Source organism: Nipponia nippon, unplaced genomic scaffold (genome assembly GCF_047370975.1).
Source record: "Nipponia nippon isolate SJK-2023a ecotype South Korea unplaced genomic scaffold, ASM4737097v1 scaffold_17, whole genome shotgun sequence".
NCBI classification, from domain to species: Eukaryota; Metazoa; Chordata; class Aves; order Pelecaniformes; family Threskiornithidae; genus Nipponia; species Nipponia nippon.
In genome coordinates, this window is record NW_028262333.1 from 8,195,409 (window position 1) to 8,216,279 (window position 20,871).

A 20,871-nucleotide genomic window follows, 5' to 3' on the forward strand; every position below is an offset into this window, starting at 1 on the left:
ACTTTTATCAGGCACTGGCAGTGATTCTCCCTCCCAGGGAGAACCTGGCTCCCACATTCCCACCTTAATATCCCACCCATTGGGCCAATCCCTCACTTTCATGGATTTTGTAGCCTGCTGAATTAGCCTTTGTGCCCCACACCCTGATAAACCACCTTCCCCGGGTGCCCGCTTGCCACATCGCCCTGACAGGCAGCTCCGTCGCCCCAACACCTACGTTTCTCTTGCACGTAGAGATAACCCTCCATCGTGTAAGGGCTGATGTTTTTGTGCTCGTGAGGATTCTCCTTCATCTTCTTCATCAAAGATTCAACCTCTGACCTTGTTCCTTCAAAACGATTTCTTGTCTGCAAATTAAAACAGGAGTGCCTTCTACAATGCATGGACCCAACGTGGCCACCTCTGCAGCGAGGTGGCACCACACAGGGGTGCACCCCAGAGCTGGGTCACTACAGCCCATGTGGTAAATGGAACCAGGGGAGCCCACTGCCAGCCACAGGACAGGTTTTCTTCCTGGGCCTGGATTTACACTAAAAGAAAAATATTACGACAATTGGCAAGTTGTTTGTATTATGAGTTTTGTGAAAAAGTTGTTTCAAAAGAATGAAACCAGTCTGCATCCTTGGGAGAAAAAGAGTAATTTTATAACAAGAGAGGAAAGCAAAGCTGCAATGCCAACACACCAAAGCCCTGCACACACGTCCGACGTGCAGGCGCCAACCGCGCACTGGCCACGGCTGCAGCCAGCAGAAGGGCTCTGCTCCCCAGCCCGGAGACCGGGACAGCAAAAAGTGCTGCACTTCCCAGAACGAACAGCACTTCAAAACACTTGCAAAATGGTTTGAAACACTCACTAAAATCACAGGGCGCGCAACGATGTCTGCCCGCTGGCTGACTCCTGGGGAAGCTGGGCCTCTGCATTTGCTATGCCGTAGGGAATGAACTGCCATGTAGGCTGTGTATATGATGTAGTGTTATTTACAAAAAAGAATTTGCTTTCAATGACACAGTCAAAGCCTTTGCTTGATGGCACACAAAAAAAGGAGAATAAAACCTTTATTAAAATATATCAAAAAGCGTTGGCTTGCTCTGCAGGACAGTCACGGCGATGGGCACATGGCACAGTGGCACAGGCACGTGGCACACTTACGTTCTGGATGCTGATTGTCAGCTCTGTCTTGAAATCGCTGAAGTCCTTTGCAAGCTCGTAGCCATGGTGGTAGAAGGTGAAAAGCCCCTGCAGAAAGGCCAGCAGCTGCGTTGGGGTAAAACGAATCGAGACGGTCAGTAGAGACCCACAGCCACTTTTCCGAGCAACGACTGCCGAGGGGAAGTGTCCCTGCAACGCTCCGGGGGTGGAGGGGCTTGCTGACAGTCCCTAGAAAGATGCCCTGTTCCTCGTTTCACTTTCAAAACCTCCTCTGAACAGACGCCGAAGCCCAGTCTGTGCTTTCCTCCCCCAAAGCCAAGCCAGGCCCCCACCCCAGAACACCTTGCCCCCTCTGTCCCCTCTCCCTGCATCACCGAAGCCCTGGGGTCACTGAGAGCAGAGCCGGGAGGTGCAGAAAGGAGCCAGGACGAAATGCAGGCTGCACGCTGCCATTCCCTGCATTGCGCCTCTCCCGACTCTGAGTTACTCTCCTCTCAGCAGGAACTACCTTTGCAAAGAGCCAGGGAGGTTTGGCACTTCCCAGAGGAGCTTTCAAGGACTTAGCACCTGAGCAAAGGTAGATCTTAGAAAGCTTTTTTTTTCTATTTCTGTCACTCCTGCATTCTTTTTCCCTTGTGAATGTTACAGTTCTATTTTTTTTTCCCCAATCAAGCCTATTTTTCTTTTAATTACTGGCAGGCCCCACCGTCCAGCCCACCACGACAGAGATGTCCGCAGAATCAAAAATGAAATGTTTCTGGTGTGCACGTGGCTGCTGAGCTAAACGCTCCACTCCCCGGAGCTCACACGGGTGCTTTCTCCCCCCAAATCTCCCTTTGAGGGAGGGGTGGCAGGGTGAGGCGGGAGCCCCCCAGCCATCCCACTGTAGGGATGCCCCACACCGCAGCCCCGCTCGTCCCAAGCCCCTGCTCCCCCATTTCCTGCAGGCTGAGGCAGCTTGAGAGCTCACTTACAGGTTCCACGAACTCAAACATCTTCCTCTCCTGAACCTCTTGCACCTTGAAGACATACTCCAGGGAGACTTCGTAGAAATGCTGCCGAACCAGGTCCACCTGGCTGTCTGCCTGCAAGCGCCGGGGAGATTAAAGAGGAAATACAAAGTCACTACTGACCGGGAGCACTTGGCCTTGTGACTGGAGGACATCTGGGTCTAATGGGAATGTGTCTGTGCAGAACAAATTCAGCTTCAGACCCCAGTCCAGGGCTGGACAGATGGCACAGTGATTAAATATAAACCTGATTCACATGAACAGGCTCTTTCTTCAGCTGAAAAAAATGTTTTTGATGACTCATGTTCTCACCTCCCTGACAGCTGTGTAGAAAAGCACGCATTACAAGCGCGAAAAATGAGAAGGCGCTGCATACTTGACAATAAAAGGCAATTCTCCGCTTTCTGGAAAGCGCCACAATGGGAGACTGCCCTGAGCATCCCAGGGCCGAACCAGGCAGTACATGTGCCCCACCACTCTCTCCAGCGAGTGTGTCACGTTGGTGGATCAGCAGACAGCAAATCCCCCCTGCTTTGCAGGTAAAGCCCAAGTGAGCAAAAATAGGGCTATGCCCCAATCTCAGTGCGTAAAAATAACCTTGCCATGCATGTGGAGCAGAGCTGCTGCATGGAAAGTGAGGTAAGGGACACGGGTACCCCCAGGCTGCCGTCCCCACCATACGTTGCTGCTACATTTGCAAGTGACACTTCGCATAGAGCAACCCGGGGGTCACCAATGCCAGCAGTGTTCACGGGGAGGTTGGTCTGGGTGACCCACCATCCCTCTGACCTCAGCACCAGTAAACTCAGCTGGGCAAAGAGCCTCACCCACAGCACAAACCACCATCGAGTCACTGCTCAACAGGAGGCAAACTCCTCTGTCCCAGCTGAGGACGACGGGATGCCCTCGCTGGCGTGACCCTCGCTGTGCCCGGGGCAGAGCCAGACCTCCAGGGAGGAGGATACGCCATACCGTGCATCCCGCCAGGGTTGGACATACGGCCACTCCTGCGCTCTGCAAAACCCAGCTGGCAAATACCCGCTTGCATTTAACAGCAGCTTACTCCTGATTTTGTGCGTGACACAGCTGTGAAACGGCCCATTTTCCCCATGACCTGCCACCAGCATTTGTGCTGCGTGCCCATGGTGCACAGGCTGAGGTATTTAGCAAACTAAGTTGTGAAAAGCAGAAAATATGATGCAATCAAATAACTTTGCCAGGAGTTAAACGGCAGATTAGGCTCTGTGTGTTATTTAATTGGTCAACAGCCAAAGCAGCAGAGAATTCCCATGGTTTCCTCCTCTCCTCGCCTCGCCGCAGCAGTTGCACATGTGGCCACTATCACCCTCCAGATGCAGACAGCAAGAGGAGGTTAGGAAATATAAAACACCAAATCTCCTGGACACAAACGCTCTTCTCTTAGGACATCACGGCGTCTAGTGAAGCCTCAGACTGCTCATAAATGGGTGGTGTTAACTTTCCTAAAACACTACTGTCCCATCAGCACCTTTCCCACGCACATCTGCTGTGGCTGCAGCCCCCTGCCTGGAAAGCTCCTTGGCAGGCAGGGACCACGGTGGGCAGCCCCAGGGGAGGTGCCGGACAGGGCAAGTGCTCCCACGTGCCGCTGGATGCCACATCCACATTTCACAGCCTACACGCTGGGCTGCTCTTTCAAAGGCACCCCCTCCTCGGTGGGGCTTGAGCCACCAAAAACAGCTTCCTAGTGCCCCAGGGGAAAAGGCCCCAACACCTGAACGTGGGAGCTGGCTCCAGCTGGCTCCAGCCTCCGCCTGCCTTCGCAGCAAAAGCCGAAGTCAAAGTTCAGGGTGGAAAATGCCAGCAGATGGCACCAGCAGCCAGCGCTGCTCAACGTTTACCGGCAGTCGCATCCTGCACAGCATCCCGCACGCAGCCACTGCCTGCATCCCGCATAGCATCCCACTGCCCTGCTGCTCTGGGCTCCCGGGCAGCCCCGCAGGGCCGTACTCTGGCCAGGGCACTGGATCACACCTCTAAAAGTCACTGCTGCAACCTGACAGCCAGAAGTGGCTCCTTCCCTCTCCAGAAAGAAATCCTTCTGCTCCTGTGTCTCACAACAGTATCTCAAACATGAACTAAAACAGAGGTTTAAAGGATAATTTAAAAGCCATGAGAATGGGACTCTCCATCTTCTGCAATGTATGGATGCTTCCACATGGTAAGTTATTTACAAACCCAGAACACCTATGCAAGGACAAAGCTGGCTTGCAGGCATGTCAACCCTGATTCTCACCCCTCTTCAACCCTGATGATTATTTGTGCCACCGATGTATCTGCTCTCAAGTCCCCAACTCTGCTGGGCACCATAACACCACCTGAGCTGTCCCAGTGCAGGAGCCACCACCTGTGCCCACCAATTCCCCCAGAAGTGGCTCAGTGACACACCAGCGTGATGCCCAAAAGCAAGGACGTGCATCCTGCAGGGACCATCCCAGCTCTGGGCCACGTCAGGGAATTCCAAACTTGGAAGAAGTGACTGAAAACTCAGTGTACTCATCCAGTAAGAGCATTTGGCACAGCAGCTAACTACGTCCTGAGTCAGTAATAGGCTCTTAAAGCAGTTTAAAAGCACTAAGCCTGATCACTCCTCCCATGAAGCCCAAAGCCAGTGCAGCCACTTTCAGAGAAGGGAACTAGACATCCATGATCTGTGCTGGCACAAGGAAAGCCTGCAGCAGAACCAGTTCCTTTCTGTTGCACTCTTTAATTATAAACTCTCTCTCCTTTTTGATTGCTGTCCATTTTGGGACCTCTCTGATTTTACGGCCAGGAAAACCAATGCTATAAGCTGTGTAAAGCACGCAAAAAGCTCACCACAGTTACTGGTAGACATGGAAAACCAGAGGTTGCTCTCACCTCCTGAAGCTGGGATTCTTTCTTCTTAGAAGACAAGTTTAAGTGCTTTTCTAGGACACCACAATACTTCTCCGTCTCCTTGTCGTATTTCTTTTTGGCATCCTACAAAACAGAATAAAGAGTGTGATGCTGAACATAATGGCACCGGCGTGGCTGTGAGGATCCATGGCATCCCTATAACATCGTGCAGGACTGCGAGTCCTGGGCGGAAGCTAACCCCCTTCCGCACAGCACGGGATGGGACCAAGGCCAAGGGGCATCAGTTGGAAGTGGGCAAAGCTGCTTTTATCTGTGACCATCGGGCAGCTACAGGAAAGTGGCTTGCACTGCCAAAATCCAAGACTTGGGGGAGCCCCTCCTCTATTTCCAGAGCCCAAGGCTCGGCAAAACGTCCAGGTCCAGGGCTGGCCCAAAGACAACACAGTGAGGAAAGTGCTTGCTAACCAGCTAACCAGCACATCGTCACAATTTCACATCCCATCCCGCCACCCCTTGCAATGACGATGTGTCACTCAGGACAACGACAGTAATTTGGCTGTTTGTGGCAGAAGCGTTAAAGGAGGATATCAACCTTAACTTTTGTTTTGCACCTCTCATCCCAGCCTTGCCACCCCGACATGCCAGTAGGAAATCCACCACTGACACCTGCTAATAAGCAGCTCCTTTCTGAAGCACGCCTTTTTGTCTTTTTTTTTTTTAGCTGCACAAACCAGGACAACCTGGCCAGGCTGGGTTGCACCACGGTGCCACTGCGGCTCCCAGCGGGGAGCTGGGCACGCCGCTGCCATGCAAACACGGCCCCGCCGGGCTGGCATGTGCTTCTTGCAGGCAGCAGCAGGTTGTTATAACAACAGGAGAGGCGCAGACAGCGGTTTTAATTTCAGAACAAAGGCAGGAAAGAAAGGGGGGGCCAGGCTGTCGCTGTATCAGAGCCACCCTCAGCCACACTGGTGCTTCCCCAGGCTTGCCCGTCCTGCCAGAAGCTGTCCAAATTCCTGTGCAGCTGCCCCGCGACACACCAGGGGTGGGGAGCGCAGACTGGGGGGCTCAGGTGACTGGGAACCCCTCTAAGAAAATACTAATTCTGGTTTGGAGGAAGAAAAAATAAAGTTTACTTCAGCTGGCATGTGATTTTTGGCCCTCGGCTCACCTCGGCACATTACTCGGTTATGGGTGAACTGAGAACATTGAGGCACTTTCCCAGGAGCTGGATCGTCCCCGTCTCCATCCCACAGCAGCGCGCAGCCGTTTCCTCCCATGCCCATGCCCAGCACGGCCCATCCCTGCAGTGCACCAGGTCCCGGCCACGGCCGCCGTGCGGCTCTGGGCTCTGCTCCTGAGCCCAAGCAGGGGCTCCCAAGGTGACAGCAGCTCGGTGCAGCAGCAGCCTACCTTAGCAGCCCCGATCTGCTCCTTGCGAAACTTCTCCAGTGGCGTGATCAGCACCTCGCTGGCGTTCTCGATCTACGGCCAAAGACGGGCACAACTCACCCACCTCCTCCATGCTCCTGCCCCAGCCAGGCTGGCACAGACCTTTTGCCCAGCTCAGCCCCAGACACCAGAGATGCTCCACAGCCTTTCCCACAGCAACCCTCCTGCAGCCCACGGAAACCTGCATGCTTCACCCTCTCCAGCTCTGCACTGGCTGAGGATGCAGCGGAGGCTGAGGGGCTTGTACCAAACCTGCTCCTCACCCCAGTGAGCCCTACCACCACCAGCACCAGCCATCTTCCAACAAGACACCATTACTGATGTTCTTCAAGTGTGCCCCCCCACCAAGTTCACCCTCCCCTCCCTCCGCTCCCCCCTGCAGCTCTGCCCTGGGCAAAGGAAGGGGCAGCAGGGCTTGCAGCCACTGCACGCCGTGGTGCCCCAGGTGCCACACCACCCACCGTGCGCAGAGCCACCAGCAGCAGCAGCGGTGCCACCACCCACCCAGCTCCCGGCGGACGGGGCCGTACCATGCGCACCCGCTCGTCCTCCAGGTTCCGCAGCACTGTGGCGAACTCCTGCAGAGACTTGGCTGGAAGGGAAACACCCGCACAGTCAGCATTTAACAACATTTTATTTTATTTTTCAATTAAGAGAGAGACTGAACAGGGGGTTTTTGTTTGTTTGTATTTTGGAGGGCTTGGAGGTGTTTATCATCTTTGCTCTCTCCTCAGAAAGGCTTCCAGTTGCCTACAAAAGTAACTGGTAGAAGAGCATCCCCAGCACCGTGTTCCCACCTCCAGAGAGAAACACCACGTCTTCATCTCAAACCTGCCCTACCCAAGAGCTGGCTGCTGATCAGCTCTACGGCTCAGCGCTGGCCTCAGCTGTGCTCAGTGCACAAGTGGCAGCTCACCAGCATGTGCATCACAGCAAGGGGACTTGGATGAGAAACCTATTTTTGCTGAGAGACTGGGCACAAATAAACAAGCGAAGTTAAATCAAGGCTAAAGCTCATTTGCTCTCCTGGCTCCAGATGATGTACACAATAAGCTCTAAAAGTTCAGCTGGGGCAGAAGCGGGATAACACGGAGTAAAGGGCTGAAGCTGCTGCCCTGTGCCACAAGAAGCTCCATGGTGGAGCCCGGCTTCGGTTGGGGGAGCCCTGCCAGGCTCCGCACTGCTGGCTGCTGTTGGCCCAGTGGGTGCCTGCCGGGTCCTTCGCTCCTGCAGGCAGCAGTGAGGCTGCTGCTCCTCTCCTTCAGTTTACAGCCCCTTGCAGTGTATTTCGCCATGGCCACATCTCTAGATCCCTGCTCTCCAATGGCAAAGGGCCAGATAATCTAGATGGTTTCAGATACGGGCAATCTTCTTCCTTTCCTATGTGGCAGGGCTAGATTTAGGCCAAGAAACAGCAACTGATTTCCTTGGGAAGGCTTTGCTGATGTTGAACCAGGAGAAATATGCCATTTCCAGAGAGCAGAAAAACACCCAGACAAATTCCCGGGCCCCTTGGTATCCTCGTGTGTGTTTCTCCTCCATGCCCTGCTCAGCTCAGGAGTCTGGAGCATGGCTTCAGGGCTACCTGCGGCACCAGCACCGAGGACTCACCTATGCAGATCTCATCATCCGTTTCAGCGTCGCCGATGCAGCGGAATTTAAACTCGTTGAGGGAGTCTGCAAACTTACGCTTGGCCGCCGACAGGTCTGCCGAGAGAGCGGGAGAGGGGAAAACGCAGATGTTAGAAAAGGAAAAAGCCCACCAACAGCACCATGCAGGCAGACACGTAATCCCAGCCAGCCAGCCTCCATGGAGAGACCCATCCGACGGGGACCCCCGGTGCCAGGGAACCCCCAAGAATGCTGCCCTTCTCCTGCACCCACCCCAGGGACGCGGCTCTGTGGAGTCCCAGCCAGCACCCACCAAAATACACTATGGGAGATGAAACCGCAGAATACCAGGAGAACCATGCAGGAGCTCAAGCCCAGTGCCACAGGGCAGTGGCAAACGGCAATGCAGGGCAGCACTGCCAGGGCAGCTCCCATGCTGCCCGCCAAGAGACGGCACCTCTGCACAGGCTCCCAGTCCTGCTGAACAAAGGCACCATGTACGGGCGACAGTGCAGAGGTTTATTGCTTTCCAAGCTGCAGATTCTCTCCGAGATCTGAATCCTGTGAAGTTCTTACTTGCAGTGACCTGAGCGGATCCAGGATTGGCTTTTCCAACCGGCCCCTAACCCTGCACGCGCAGACACACACGCTCCCAGGCACTGCCAGGCCACCGGCTTGGAGGGGAACTTGTACTTGAGCAATGCGGGAGACTGCAGGCATGCAGACGGCATTAGGAAAAAAGACATAATGCTAATTCCCCTGTGCATTTCTTCACTCAAAATCCAAAAATTCAGCATTTTTCTTCCTTCCAAGCACAGGTGGAAAACATGCGTGTGCACACAGAGGCCCTTTCCTCCTCTCGGACACCAACAGCCAAAAGATAACCGCAAAGGAATTCAAGCACTTTGCTTTCCCTGTGGGATAAGAGAATTTAAAGCTTTCTCCAAGCATTAAAGCTGCTCTCCGAGTGTCTACGCTTAGAGCCCTGAGGCTAATCCTGCCCACAGCTCAGTCCCGGCTGACTTCACACAACCGGTGCAGCTCACCCCACTCTCCTCCACATACTGTTGCTGGCTGTGGTGGAGCAGCCCCCCTTCCCTCGCTGGGGCAGCCGGAGGGCTCGGGGACTTTAACCCTGTCCCTGGAGCCAGGCAGCCTCCTGCCTCCTCTGGAATTATAACGAAGATGACGTTAATGACTTAAGAAGTCATTTCCTCTCCTCCAGCTCCATGCTGACCATCAGCTACCAGCCACGCTCTCCCTGCTGCACACTGTGGCCTCACCGGTACCCTGCCCACATTATGCACGGCACATCCCCAGCCAAACCAGGCCTGCCATGACATCCTTCATGCCCACCGCCGGCTGGGCAGGACCCTGAGGGATCCTGCCCCAGCACGGAGGTGAACCCCACGGAGGGAACCGAGCTCCCCTGGCCCCAGGCAGGGTCACCAGCATTCGAGCAGCACCCCTTGCCAGGGCCAGCCCTCCCCACTGCAAGCGAGGAGGAGGTTGGGGCTGTGCAGCCACCAGGCACGAGCCAAGGCAAAGCCAAGAAGCCTTCGGAGCTGGCAGCACCCGGCAGCAATGGCCCACGGCGCTTATAAATAGGCGAGGGAGAGGCAGGGGGAGAAGGAGATAATTCCTGGTGCGACAGCGATAAAGGAGGATCATTGGCAGCTGCTCGCTGAACGACACAGCCAAGTCGCAGGGGCAAAGCAGATGCTAAAATTAGTGGCAGGCTCAGCCAGAAAAGGAGAAAGGGGCACCTGCGCCTGCACCACACCTCTGGGGGCAAGCAAGGAGCCGGCACAGAAGGTCCCCATCGTCCTCCTTGTGCCCACCGTTACACCCACCTGCACTCCTAGCATCCCATTTTCCTAAAAGCTTGAGCCTTTCAGCTACATTTTGGGGAAAAACCCCTCCAGTGGAAGCAGCCAAAGCTCCCAGCTGTGCTGCAGGCAGAGGCACACAGGGAAAGCAGGGCGGCCCCTCCATGGGCGAGTTCAGCTCCTGAGGCTTCTTCTTCCCCAGGGCTGCAGACAAGCAAATGCAAAATCCTACAAAGGCTCGACAGAAACTTCTGCTTCCTCTCGTACACAAGTAAAACCACCCGGATCCCGCGCATGAGTCACAGCCAGGCTGCGCCAAGGGCTGTGAAAGTTTTGCTTCCAAGTTCTCCGGCTGGTTTCATCAGTCAACCGCAACATCAGGGAAAACCACCACAAAGCCAGAAAAACCCTTCTGCCTGAGCAACGCGACCAGCTCAGGATCCAGGCACAACTGGATGGTGGTCCTGCAAGGACAGGAGCCAGGCCGGCCAGGATGGATCCAGGGACACACAGGTGCTGGCAGAAGCAGCGAGGCTGCAACATGCCTGCAGGGACAGTGCAGTGGCAGCCAGCCCAGCGGTGCCCAGACGTGGGTGCGCAGCCTGCAGCCCTGCTGCTGATGAGTCCTTCCTCTGCCCATCGCGCCTCGTGGCTGCAGCACAGAGCACTGAAGATCTCCAGAGGCAGCAAGGAAAGCACGATGTCTGGCAGAGGCATCCCAGGAGGCGAAAACAGCCCTGTGCAAGCTGCTGAAACACTGGGAGGGTGGGAAGGCAAGCAGTGGCCCCTGCTGCCCCTGGCTGCAGCCACTGCCCCAGGCTGCAGCCACCTCGGGAAAGTCCAGGGTGCAGCCTCAGCCCCGGGGCTGCCGCCGTGGAGCCACATGCCCGCCTGTGCCCAGAATCCGAGACAAAACCCCACAGAGAAAACACTGGCCAAGCAGCAGCAAAGCAGATCTCCATCCCACCTGTGAGGCAACGCCTTCCGTCTGAAGCCCTGCCATGCCCACCTGCCCTCCCCTCTGCTCCAACAAAGGACCATCCTGCCCCACGGTCCCCCTGTCCATGACTCATTCCTTTCCCCTCTCCAGGCTGACCATCCCGCAGGGGGTTGCTATCGCAGTCCTCCTGTTCCTCATCGTCACCTCCCACGGCTCCCCATTCCCACCCCCATGCTGGCAGGGATGGAATGATCCCTTCGGGGAACTCCACTTGACAGAAAACAAGCACACGCACCACATGGCGGAGGTCCAGTTGCGTAGCTACAGCAACAAATAATCAAAATAAAATGCCCTTTTAGAAGTGATGTATCGGCTCGTTACTGCGATACAGGGCTACCCACTCAACCATTTAGGGGAGCAGCCCAGCAGCACTGCCCTTCCCAAGCACTTTCCCTTCTTCGAAGATGGTTTATGACCTGAACCAGGTGCAAAGGGGGAGAAAACTGCAGAGGACAGGGACAAGTGACATGGATGAGACGTGACCTTGCAGAGGGCAGAGTTACCAGCCGGGGCCCGTCCCGGCAAGGAGGGAGTTTGAGCTGAACTCCGAGGTCTGACCCTGTCTTTCCCAGCAGCAGGTCGGAGAGCAGTGATCACAGATGGAAGGAGGTGGCCAGCTCCCACCGACCCGCATTGCTCATCCCCACAGCACCCAGCATCGCTCGTCCGTCGGTACGGCAAAGCTGAACGGCCCAAAGGGCGCAGGCAGGGGATCTGCCTCTGGCTACTCCCTGCCTGCTGCAACTTGAGCAGTTCCTGCACAACAACTCCTGAGCCATAGCTTTGTCTTTTTTGTGAACAGTCCCCTAGGAAACGTTCAGGAGCCAGTTTTGGCCATACCTCTGAAAAGTGGCCACTCTGCCCCCACGGCAGGGGACGGAGCATCCCACCGAGCCCTGCCCTGCCAGCACCCAGGGTCCTGCCCCAGCACGCACCACGGAAGCAGCCGCTTGCAGAGTCAGAGCAGGGGCATGCAGCACGCCACCAAATACCGCAGCACCCGTCTCTCACACAGCGGAGACACGCTCAGCATCCTCACCATCCACCGCATTCTCGCCGTCCACTGCAGGAACAGCGCAGAGCGGGGATGGCTCCCAATAAGGCAGAGGGCAGCTGCCTGTGCCTGAAAGCAGCCCCAGTTGACTGCTTTGCCCATCCCTCCTCCCTCGTGCCCAGCCCGCTTCTTGCCTGGTACCCCACATCTCTCCTCCTCCCTCCACTAGCCAGGGAACCGGGTAATTGCTGGCTGAGGTCCTATCCCAGCCTCACACCTCCAGGCACCAGGGCTCCCTCCAAACCCGGCTGAAGCCAATGTCACTCCAGCCCACAGCAGCTCTGCCACAAGGGAGCACCTCACACTCCTGCTGTCTGTCCTCCCGGATCACCCCAGCATCCCTCCTCCTCCTCAGCTACTGAGAGTTACATCTTCTCTCCGGGAAGTGGCTGCTATTACTGCAATGAGACTGAAGTGGTTGTTTTTTACATAAAAAGCCCCTTCCAAAGGAATTTGGAACTATTGAAAAAGGCCGTTTATAGAATGAAGACGTTGTGATTTCACAACCTTCCTCCACATGTACAGCACCCTGGGTGCAACGGGACAATCCCATCCCAGCCAGGTCCGCAGAGGGGCAGCTCCCCATGCAGGTCTCCCCCGGGGGCACGCTGCTGTGAGATGGGGCAGCCCTGTTCCCCGGTGCACAGGCATCAGATCCAACACATCCCCAGTTCGGGTGACTCAGCACGCGGAGTTTTGGCCACTTCGGGGAAGTCACTTGCACCACAGCCCAGCCGCGAGCCGCTCTCTCCCGGTCACTGGCTCCCAGCTCTTTCCCCAGCTTTATTCCTCAGCTGGACATCTCACCTATGCGCAACACCCTTATCACCCTCCCTCTTTGTGTTCAGCATTTAAAACATTTCCAGGCTTTCCCAAAGGGACCACAGAGGTAAAGTGCCTGGGCAGACATACAGCAGGGAGCTTCTCCCTTAAATAAAAATTTATAAGGTGCTGAGGAGGATTGCAACTCCTCCACTTGCATGCTTTTCCTAGCTGGGATGGACGGCTGGGAAATGTGACCACAGGACACAGAGGGGAACTATAATACATCAAAATGAGACATCAAGAAGACAGACGTACCCTCCTGCCCACCTGGTGCCCAGTCCCGCTGCCTGCTGGGGAGCATGGTCCCTCGGCCTGGCAGTGCGTGTTTTAAAGATCAAGTTGACCAGGGAAAAAGTTATACTGCTGGCTCAGAACGTGGGGGCTCTCCCCAAAGCTGACTTTGCAGCCAGCTTGTTATTTAAGCTGGAAAAAGCAAAAATAGCTCTGGCTCAGCTCTGCTATCAGGGCACCCGGGACAGAGGCAGGAGCAGCAGGACGCTGTGGGAGGTTCAAGTTAAAGACAAACCTGCTGACCAGTCCAGCAGTGAAGGGTTAATGCTGCTGCAAAGGGGGAAAGCAAAGGATGCTGATGAGGCCAGTTGCACTCTGCAACTTCCAGGGCTCTCGATGTCTGACAGAGGTGGTGCTCACACAGAGCAGTATTTCTACACTTCCTGCAAAGAAAATTGCTTAATAGCCTACATTTAATGCTCAATTGGACAACAGGAACCGAGACTCCTGCCCCTTCCTTCCCCCGCAGCAGGGAACGGCAGGCTCAGGCTGCACGTCCCCCACAAGCCGCAGGAGAGGGACAGGAGGGTCCCTGGCAGGGCAGGAGCCTGTCCCCTCCCTGCAGGTACCTCTGCCTGGCTACCAGTGGTGGCACTGCCTGTCCCCTCCCAGCAGCAGCAGCAGCCCCACCGCCCCAAGCAGGTTCAGGTTCCCAGCCCCCTCGCTGGGGAGGTGACCACACTCCCACTGATAACCACAAGGACAGAAGCCACCAGCTCTCCCCTCGTGGGTTTGATGAGTTCCTTAAAGCTTCTCCAAAAAACCTGCATCTACTTCATGGCCCAATTTCTGGCTATTTTTTAAGAAAATGCCTCCAGCTCTCCTTACGGCGCATGTGCCTGTGGGTGTGCAAAAGGGACTGACGGCTTTGCAGCTGCACCACGCGGCGTGCCAACACGAGGCCTGGCCTTGCTCCTGGCGCTCTCACTGGGTGCTGACATTCGGGCAAGCCTCTTCGGTCCTCGGCACGGCAGCTCCCCTTTTGGCACAACTTTCTCCCCTTGGAGAAAACAACGGGTCCTCCGGGACAAGGGAGGTAAAGCCTCAGGGTCTGCAAAATGCTTTGGGATCTGCACACAGCCCACACCACAGAAGTGCAAGGTCTGACTGTCATCAGACATCATCTACCCAGGCTACTGGGATAACACACACGTGCACAGAGCCCCAGGTAGCGCTGGCCAGTGACAGCCCCCGGACAGAAACACTTCAGCATAAACAGTGCAAATCCCGAAGCAACAGTTCAACCAAAGAGAGCAGGACAGTCTCGCTGTTGGCTGGGGATCTCGCCACCCCACAGCTCCTGCGTTCCCAGCACGGCGGGTCGCCCCATGCGCAGCCGCAGCTTTGGGCAGCACTGCCTCCACCAGCGCCTGCAGCAGCCAGCCAGGAAGGGAACCAGCATGATGCACAGGTGCCACGGGCTGACCCCGAGGCAAACCCGCCGTGTTGTGCAAGCTGCTGTGTGCAAGCCGTGAGCCCAGCATGCAAGACACGCTGCTGCCAGCCCCAGGGAGGCGATGGGGGGAACTGCAGCAGGACACAGAGCAGCTCCTCACCCCACACTCCCCATGGGGTCACAGCAGGGGCTCTGCGGCGTCTCACAGTGTGCAGCTGCAGCAGGGGCTGGTTCACCTCCACCACCACCTCAATCGCCTGCCAGGAGCCTCCTCCACTGATGCCAGGGCAGGATCCAACTGGGGGATCTGTCCTGCAAAACAGCCCAGACAAGCCCCCACAGCCCACTCAGCTGCCCCAGCAGCACCTCTGCAGCCCCACACCTCCCCAGGCAATGGGGGCCTGCACCGAGCAACCCCCTGGCGGGCACAGGCCAGCCGGGACAGGTAATCCAGTGAACAGCCACTCTAATCAGCAGCCAAAAGAGCCGGATTACGGCCCGCCAAGGGTGCTTAGAAAGCGGCAATATGGTGTCTGACTCCACAGCAAGCAGCTGCCACCAGCAACTACCCAGCAAGCCGGGGCTTTGGGCACAATGCCAGAGCAAAGCCGCCACGGGCTCATGCAACGCCCTGCAGCGCTCAAGGCTGTCCATGGATGGTATTTGGGAAAGGCTAGAGCTGGGAATGAATGACTGGATCTGGCCCGCAGAGGTACGCAAGCACTCTGCTGCACTGCTGAAGTTGGGATGCTCTGACCGAACCACGGCCCTGTGGTTTGCAGGGGAATCCAGCAACGAGCGCTTTGTGCCTGAAAACCAGCGTTTGCAGCCACCGGCATCAAAACTTAGCCCCCCTAGAGGGGCCCAGCCCATGCACTGCTGGGGTCGGCATGGAGCATCAGGGCAGCGTGATTAAATGCTTAATTTGTTCCAAGAGGTTTAAATCCTCTCTCTTTGTGCTTCCCATTGGAGGTCAGCAAAAGCCCCGCTCCTGTGACAGACTGCAGTCCTCTGGACCCGGCACAATCCCCAAGCCGCTTTCATACATAATTATGATTTGTTTATTAAATAACTTCTCTGCTGGGCAGTTGGAATTAATCAGCAATTTAGGACAGCACTGCAGCTGCTGGCAGGTTGCCCCTCTGATTCATCATTCGAGTAAATATATAAAACCAGATGAGCAGAGACGACCCCACCTCCGGCAGCAGCTTCTGCTGTCGCGTTTGTGCACAAAACCCTGCGGAAAGGCTGCCCTGGCTCAGCACGTGACAGAGATGGAGGTTTGAGGGTGCTACACCAAGCGGGAGATGACCCCAAGGACCAGTGCAATGGGTGCAGTCCCTGTGCTCATCCCACACGAGACCCCCCGAGGCGAGGAGGGCATCACTGCCGGGGCCCCGCAGCACCCCCAGACCCTATTTCGGTGCCTCTACTGCACACATGGCCTCCAGCCAAAATACAGCACTAAGCCTTGTCTCACCAGCACACGCAAGGAGGCCAAACCCTGCCTCCCCAAATCCCAAAACTTCATTTTACCATGGAAAGTTTACAAATATGTATACCCTACAAACTATGCTTCAAGTGAAAAACCCAAAACTGCTTGGACATGCTAAAGCGCAAGAAAAACTGAATGATCTGTCCAAGATGGCCCCAAGACTGAAGAACCAGGAGGTGCCACAGCTCCTGCTCAGCCTTTTACTGCAACCACAGGAGCACATTGCCCTGCTGCCCAGCCAAGGCATCACCGTATGCCTCGCTTCACACACTCAACGTGGCTTCGTACGGCAAAATGTTTGCCAGAGGGACAGAGAACCCATTGTAGGATGAATGGGACTATTGACTGGGCTCAAATAGCAGATCACATTTGAGTATCACACTGAAGACATGAATTATTTCCATGGTATTTTAAGAGATAAAAGTTCTGTGCTTCGTGAAAAACACAGTCAGCCTTTGGAAGGACAGCCTGGTTGCACAGCTAAAATTATCCCCCCACTGCCCACCAGCCCAGCACCCTGGCCACGTCATCTTGCCACCCCCAAATCAATAACATTTGGAGTTATCTTGGGAGCCTTGCCAGGCCAGGACATTTCTGCAAAGCTTCCCAAGATGCCTGATGAAAGGTTCTGAAGATCCAAGGGAAACGAAGCAGGAAGGACCATCGGGTCTCCTGGAGAGATGGTTGGATTTCCAGGAAGATGGAGGAGGTTTCGTGTCCCAGGAACACAAGGCGACCCTCACCCACAGCAGCCCCGTTTGCAGGTGTCTGCCCACAGCAGCCCCATTCGAAGGCCAAGGGGAGCAGCCCAGCTAGGGGAAAAAGGAGGGTTTGCTGGCAGTGGTTGACTTTGCCTGTGTATCGCTGGGCAGGTCATGCCAAAGAAGGAAGGGGCAGCTTTCAAAAAAAAAAAAGAGAAAGCAAGAAGGAAGCCCCTACCTGGCCCGTGGGCTGGGGCCGTCGCTCACTTTGGAGGAGCAGGGGAAGGCAGGGCAGCCCCTTTTCCCACAGTGAGCCCTCACAGAGAAGGCAGGAGCCTGACCTCAGCCCCTGCTCACCAGCTGCAGCCCTGGGCACTGGCTCACCGAAGCTCCGACAGCGAGATGCAACTTTACAGAAAACTTTAAGATCAGTAAAAACAGCTTCAGGGAGATAAGAGCTGCGTGGGACTCAGAAACATCTGGTCGCAGATGCGTGAGGCATCACAGGCTCCTGCCTGCTCCTCCCATCACCTGTGCTAGAAATGGTCCAAACGTGCAACACGTGTTCTGGTAACCCACTCAAAAAAAGCCCGCGGCGGCGGCTGGAAGTCAGGCTGCTGGCAGCCCCGCAAGCCTGCTGGCATTGCTCAGCCCGGCGTGACGTCCTGCAACGGGGCTCGGGGCTCCAACGGCGCAGGAGGCGAGAAGCTCCTTCCTTTGACTCACGCTGCTCCGGCTGCTCTTCTATTTCCAGCAGCTGCCTCCTGGTTTGAGGAAGCCGATGGTTAATCAGAGCCCTTGCCCTTCTGCCCCGCTCCTCTGACTTGGATCCAGCCCTGATCTTTCTCAGTTTCTGGACATTTTACCCCGGTGCAGAGCCTGCTTTGCTGCAGATGCTTTGCAGCAGGGTCTCACCACCACTCTCCTTGCTTCCGGTTCAGCTTTTCTTAGCACTTGCCCATCGCTTCCTATTGCAACAAAACCCGAGCGGCAACTTTCATGACTCAGATCTTTATCTCACGGTGGCTGAGCCACTTCAGAAACCCAGTGAACTCAAACAGCTCTGCCCGTTTCCCCCTCCCCGTGCTGCTGGCAGGAGAGTAACTGGCCAAGGCAGCAGGGATGGGTTAACTAAGCGGTTAACGAAGCAGTCCTCACCGCTGCCGAGGGTCGCACCCAAAGCGACCCTCACCTCAGTACCGGGCACGTGAACCACCAAACAGCAATGGGCTCAACAACCTCTCCATCTCTCCAGGAAAGGAAGATGCAGGGAGGCTCCCATCTGTCCTGCCCTGCATAGAAACTCTGGACTATTTTCTCTACTTGCCCGAACGGGATTTTTCAGAAGTCACTGCTCCAAAGCACAGCACTCAGTTTAGTGCCCAGCATGGTTCAGCCCTGCCCCTGTTCTGCATTAACCGGGTTATTTGTGGAGAGGAAGGAGGCACATAGCAAGCTGCAGCAGCTCTCAGTTCAGAGACACAGGCAGAGAGAGGACAGATGATGCCAAGTGGGGGCAAAGGAAAGTGACAGAAAATAAAATTACTTTAGAAATCCAGGAGCAGACTGCGAGTGCAACCTGCACATGCTGGGCTGGTAGAGCACCGCGAGCTGTCTCTACCTGCAGTCAAGACAAGGAAGGAGAACTTAAAACCCATGAATGATGCCAAGGAGCCCCAGAAAGGCTTCCTGGTTCTGGAGATGCTGAGAAGACAGATGTCTCCAGCTGCAGAAAGGCACAGCCTAAAGCAGGTCCTTGCTCCCAGCAAGGGGCACTGAGGCTCAGAGAAACGCAGGCAAGCTGCCAGAAAGCAGAGCCCTCCCGGCAGCGGCTGGGAACCATCAGGAAACCCCCGGAACAGCCTTTGAAGATAAGGGGCACGAAGCTGGGTACCGACACCCCGGCAGGCGACTTCCAGGCTGACTGTCACCGTGTTGGGAACCAGCACGCCAGATCACCGCGGCCACCCTCCCACCCTCCAGCACTGCACAGAGCCACCCCGTGCCCACCGTCCAGGGGGGCTTCCCGGTGCTTTGCATCAAAGTGGCAACATCCCAGTCCTCCCACAGCCCCCCAGAGCATCGTTGCCCATGGCTCCTGGTGGGGCACGCGCTGCATGCCCAAGCATGGCCCGTTCACACCTGGGGAAGGGGCAGCAGCTTGCACTGGGGCACAAGCATGGTCCACGTGTGCGAGGAAGGTCAGCATCCTCGGGGTGCCACCCCCACTCTCCTGCGCTGGCCCTGAACACCGAGAGCATTTCGTGCACTTAGCAGTAAAACAAAACAAAACGAGATTTCTCCGCTTCCCCACCCAACTACCACATCTGGCACTTTTCCCTATGTTTATTTTTGTTCACATCCTGGTGTTGTTTTATGGCAGCATCCCCCAGCCCATCCCAACCTGCAGCCGCGGCAGCAAGCGAGGGCTGAGCGGGCAGAAAGTTTGCTGGCAGGCAGACAGGCATCAGAGCAAGGGGAGGGAGCTCAGGTGGGAGCAGACGAGGTCTCCGAATAAAATCAAATGTAAATATTCAACACTCAAACACAGAGGAGGGATGCGCCAAAACAGCAAACATGGGCGACAGCTTAAGTGCCTGGAAAACTTCAGGGACGCAGTAATGAAATGGAAAATTACTGCCCCGGCTGGCATTTCCAAAGGCAGCCGACTGCACAAGCAAAAAATGTTGTGAGGAAGCAGTAGTGAAAATCCCTATCACAACCAGGGCCAGGGCCAGGATGAGGCATTTGGGAATGGCACTGCCACAAGGAGAGCGATGGCACACCTGCGGAGAGCGGCTCTCCTGCTGCTCCGTGCTTGCTTAGCTGTAAGCCTGAAACCCTGAAAGATATTTCCAATTTCTTCCAGGCAACAAGGATTTTGACTATTGCATTTCCCCCCATCTGCAAGCTGCCCCACTGCCATTTCTCTGCTCCCCGGCTGGCACCAGGTGGGCCACGCAAATACATCCAGCGTTACACCTACGAGTAAATTGGCTCTGACGGCACGATGGAAATGCCACGTTTTACTCACAGCTCCCCATTTTCCCCCCCAACTCCCTCGCTGGGGAAGTGTGGGTGAGCCCGTGATAGTGTAACGTGCTTCCCTGCTAATTATAATTTCTCCTCCGAGCCTTTTCCATTTCTCTCCTCTCCAAACCCTGGAACGACCCACAGAAAGGCGGCAGATTACTTTACCCTCGTTGCCACAATAATTCATCGACTGGAGCCTGGAATCACATTTCATTAGAATAAAATGCCCTGCCGGAGACAGCTAATCGATTTAGAGGACGCTAATCCAGAAGAAATTTGCTCCTGGCCGAGGCAGTGCCCATTAATGGAGCCAAAGGCCGGGCGGGGGTCTCGCCAGGCCAGAGGGGGGCACGTTGGCAGAGCCCCCGGCCAGACACCACGCGCTGGGTGGGAGCAGATTGCCTCAGGCACCAGCCACGCATTTGGATTAGCTTTTTATTAAATCTAATTAGTTAATAGCTGGCCCAGCAGGCAGCCGGCTTGATTTCTCAAGGGGCAGGCGCCAAAGCATTGAGGTCCCATGGGGAATGATGGGTCTATGGACCCTCGCACCCTGGGTGGGGAGGGGACCTGCGCCCCATGCCCACGGGCAGGACAGGCAGGACAGGAGTCCTCTCCGGCACATCCCAGCCGGCACGTGCTGCCCACAGCACGGGGCAACTTGTCTGTCCCCGGCCTTGGCTTGGCAGCCCACTCCTGTGCGAGGGGCCGCATCCCAGGGCTGCATCCCAGTGGCAGCTCTTGCCAGTGCCCGGCGTGCCCACAGCCAGGGCAGGAAAGTGGGGTCAGCTCCCAGACCCTCAAGAAGCAGTTTTGCAGCAGCCTGCTTCCTTCTCCTCCCAAGGAGGCTGCGGAAATCCTTTTGTCTCCAGCGCTGCTCCACCTCAGCTGTAAGAACAGGAAAAATCCCACCGTGCTCGCAGGAACATCACCGGCAAGTGAGTCAATTTTTCCTGCTTCAGCAGGAAAGAAAAAAAAAAATAAAATTAAAAACTCCAGCAGAGCCTGGGGAGGCACGCAGGGTGAGAAATGGGATGCATGGCCCAGAGTGCATCGCTGCCTTTAACCTGGGCTTTCTCCTCCTTTCTGCTCTCTTGCCCCAGAGCAGAGCCCCAACTCCCCACGGCAGCGCCTGCCTCCCTGACTG

At 55.9% G+C, this 20,871-nt stretch overlaps 1 protein-coding gene across 8 annotated transcripts in view; it reads right to left on the minus strand.

Annotated features, from left to right (window-relative positions):
- ARHGAP26 (Rho GTPase activating protein 26) overlaps positions 1-20,871 on the minus strand; it is a 150,209-nt gene that overhangs the window by 119,284 nt on the left and 10,054 nt on the right. For 5 of the 8 annotated variants that reach the window (XM_087753848.1, XM_087753845.1, XM_087753842.1 and 2 more), the window contains exons 2-8: positions 8,101-8,196; positions 6,951-7,081; positions 6,451-6,522; positions 5,059-5,160; positions 2,125-2,235; positions 1,151-1,255; positions 218-347 (exon numbers count right to left, since the gene is read on the minus strand). In XM_087753848.1, the coding sequence (XP_087609974.1) occupies positions 218-347; positions 1,151-1,255; positions 2,125-2,235; positions 5,059-5,160; positions 6,451-6,522; positions 6,951-7,081; positions 8,101-8,196 (747 nt within the window). The remainder of the gene's footprint in view (positions 1-217; positions 348-1,150; positions 1,256-2,124; positions 2,236-5,058; positions 5,161-6,450; positions 6,523-6,950; positions 7,082-8,100; positions 8,197-20,871) is intronic. The other 3 variants (XM_087753847.1, XM_087753844.1, XM_087753843.1) reach the window with 2 other exon arrangements.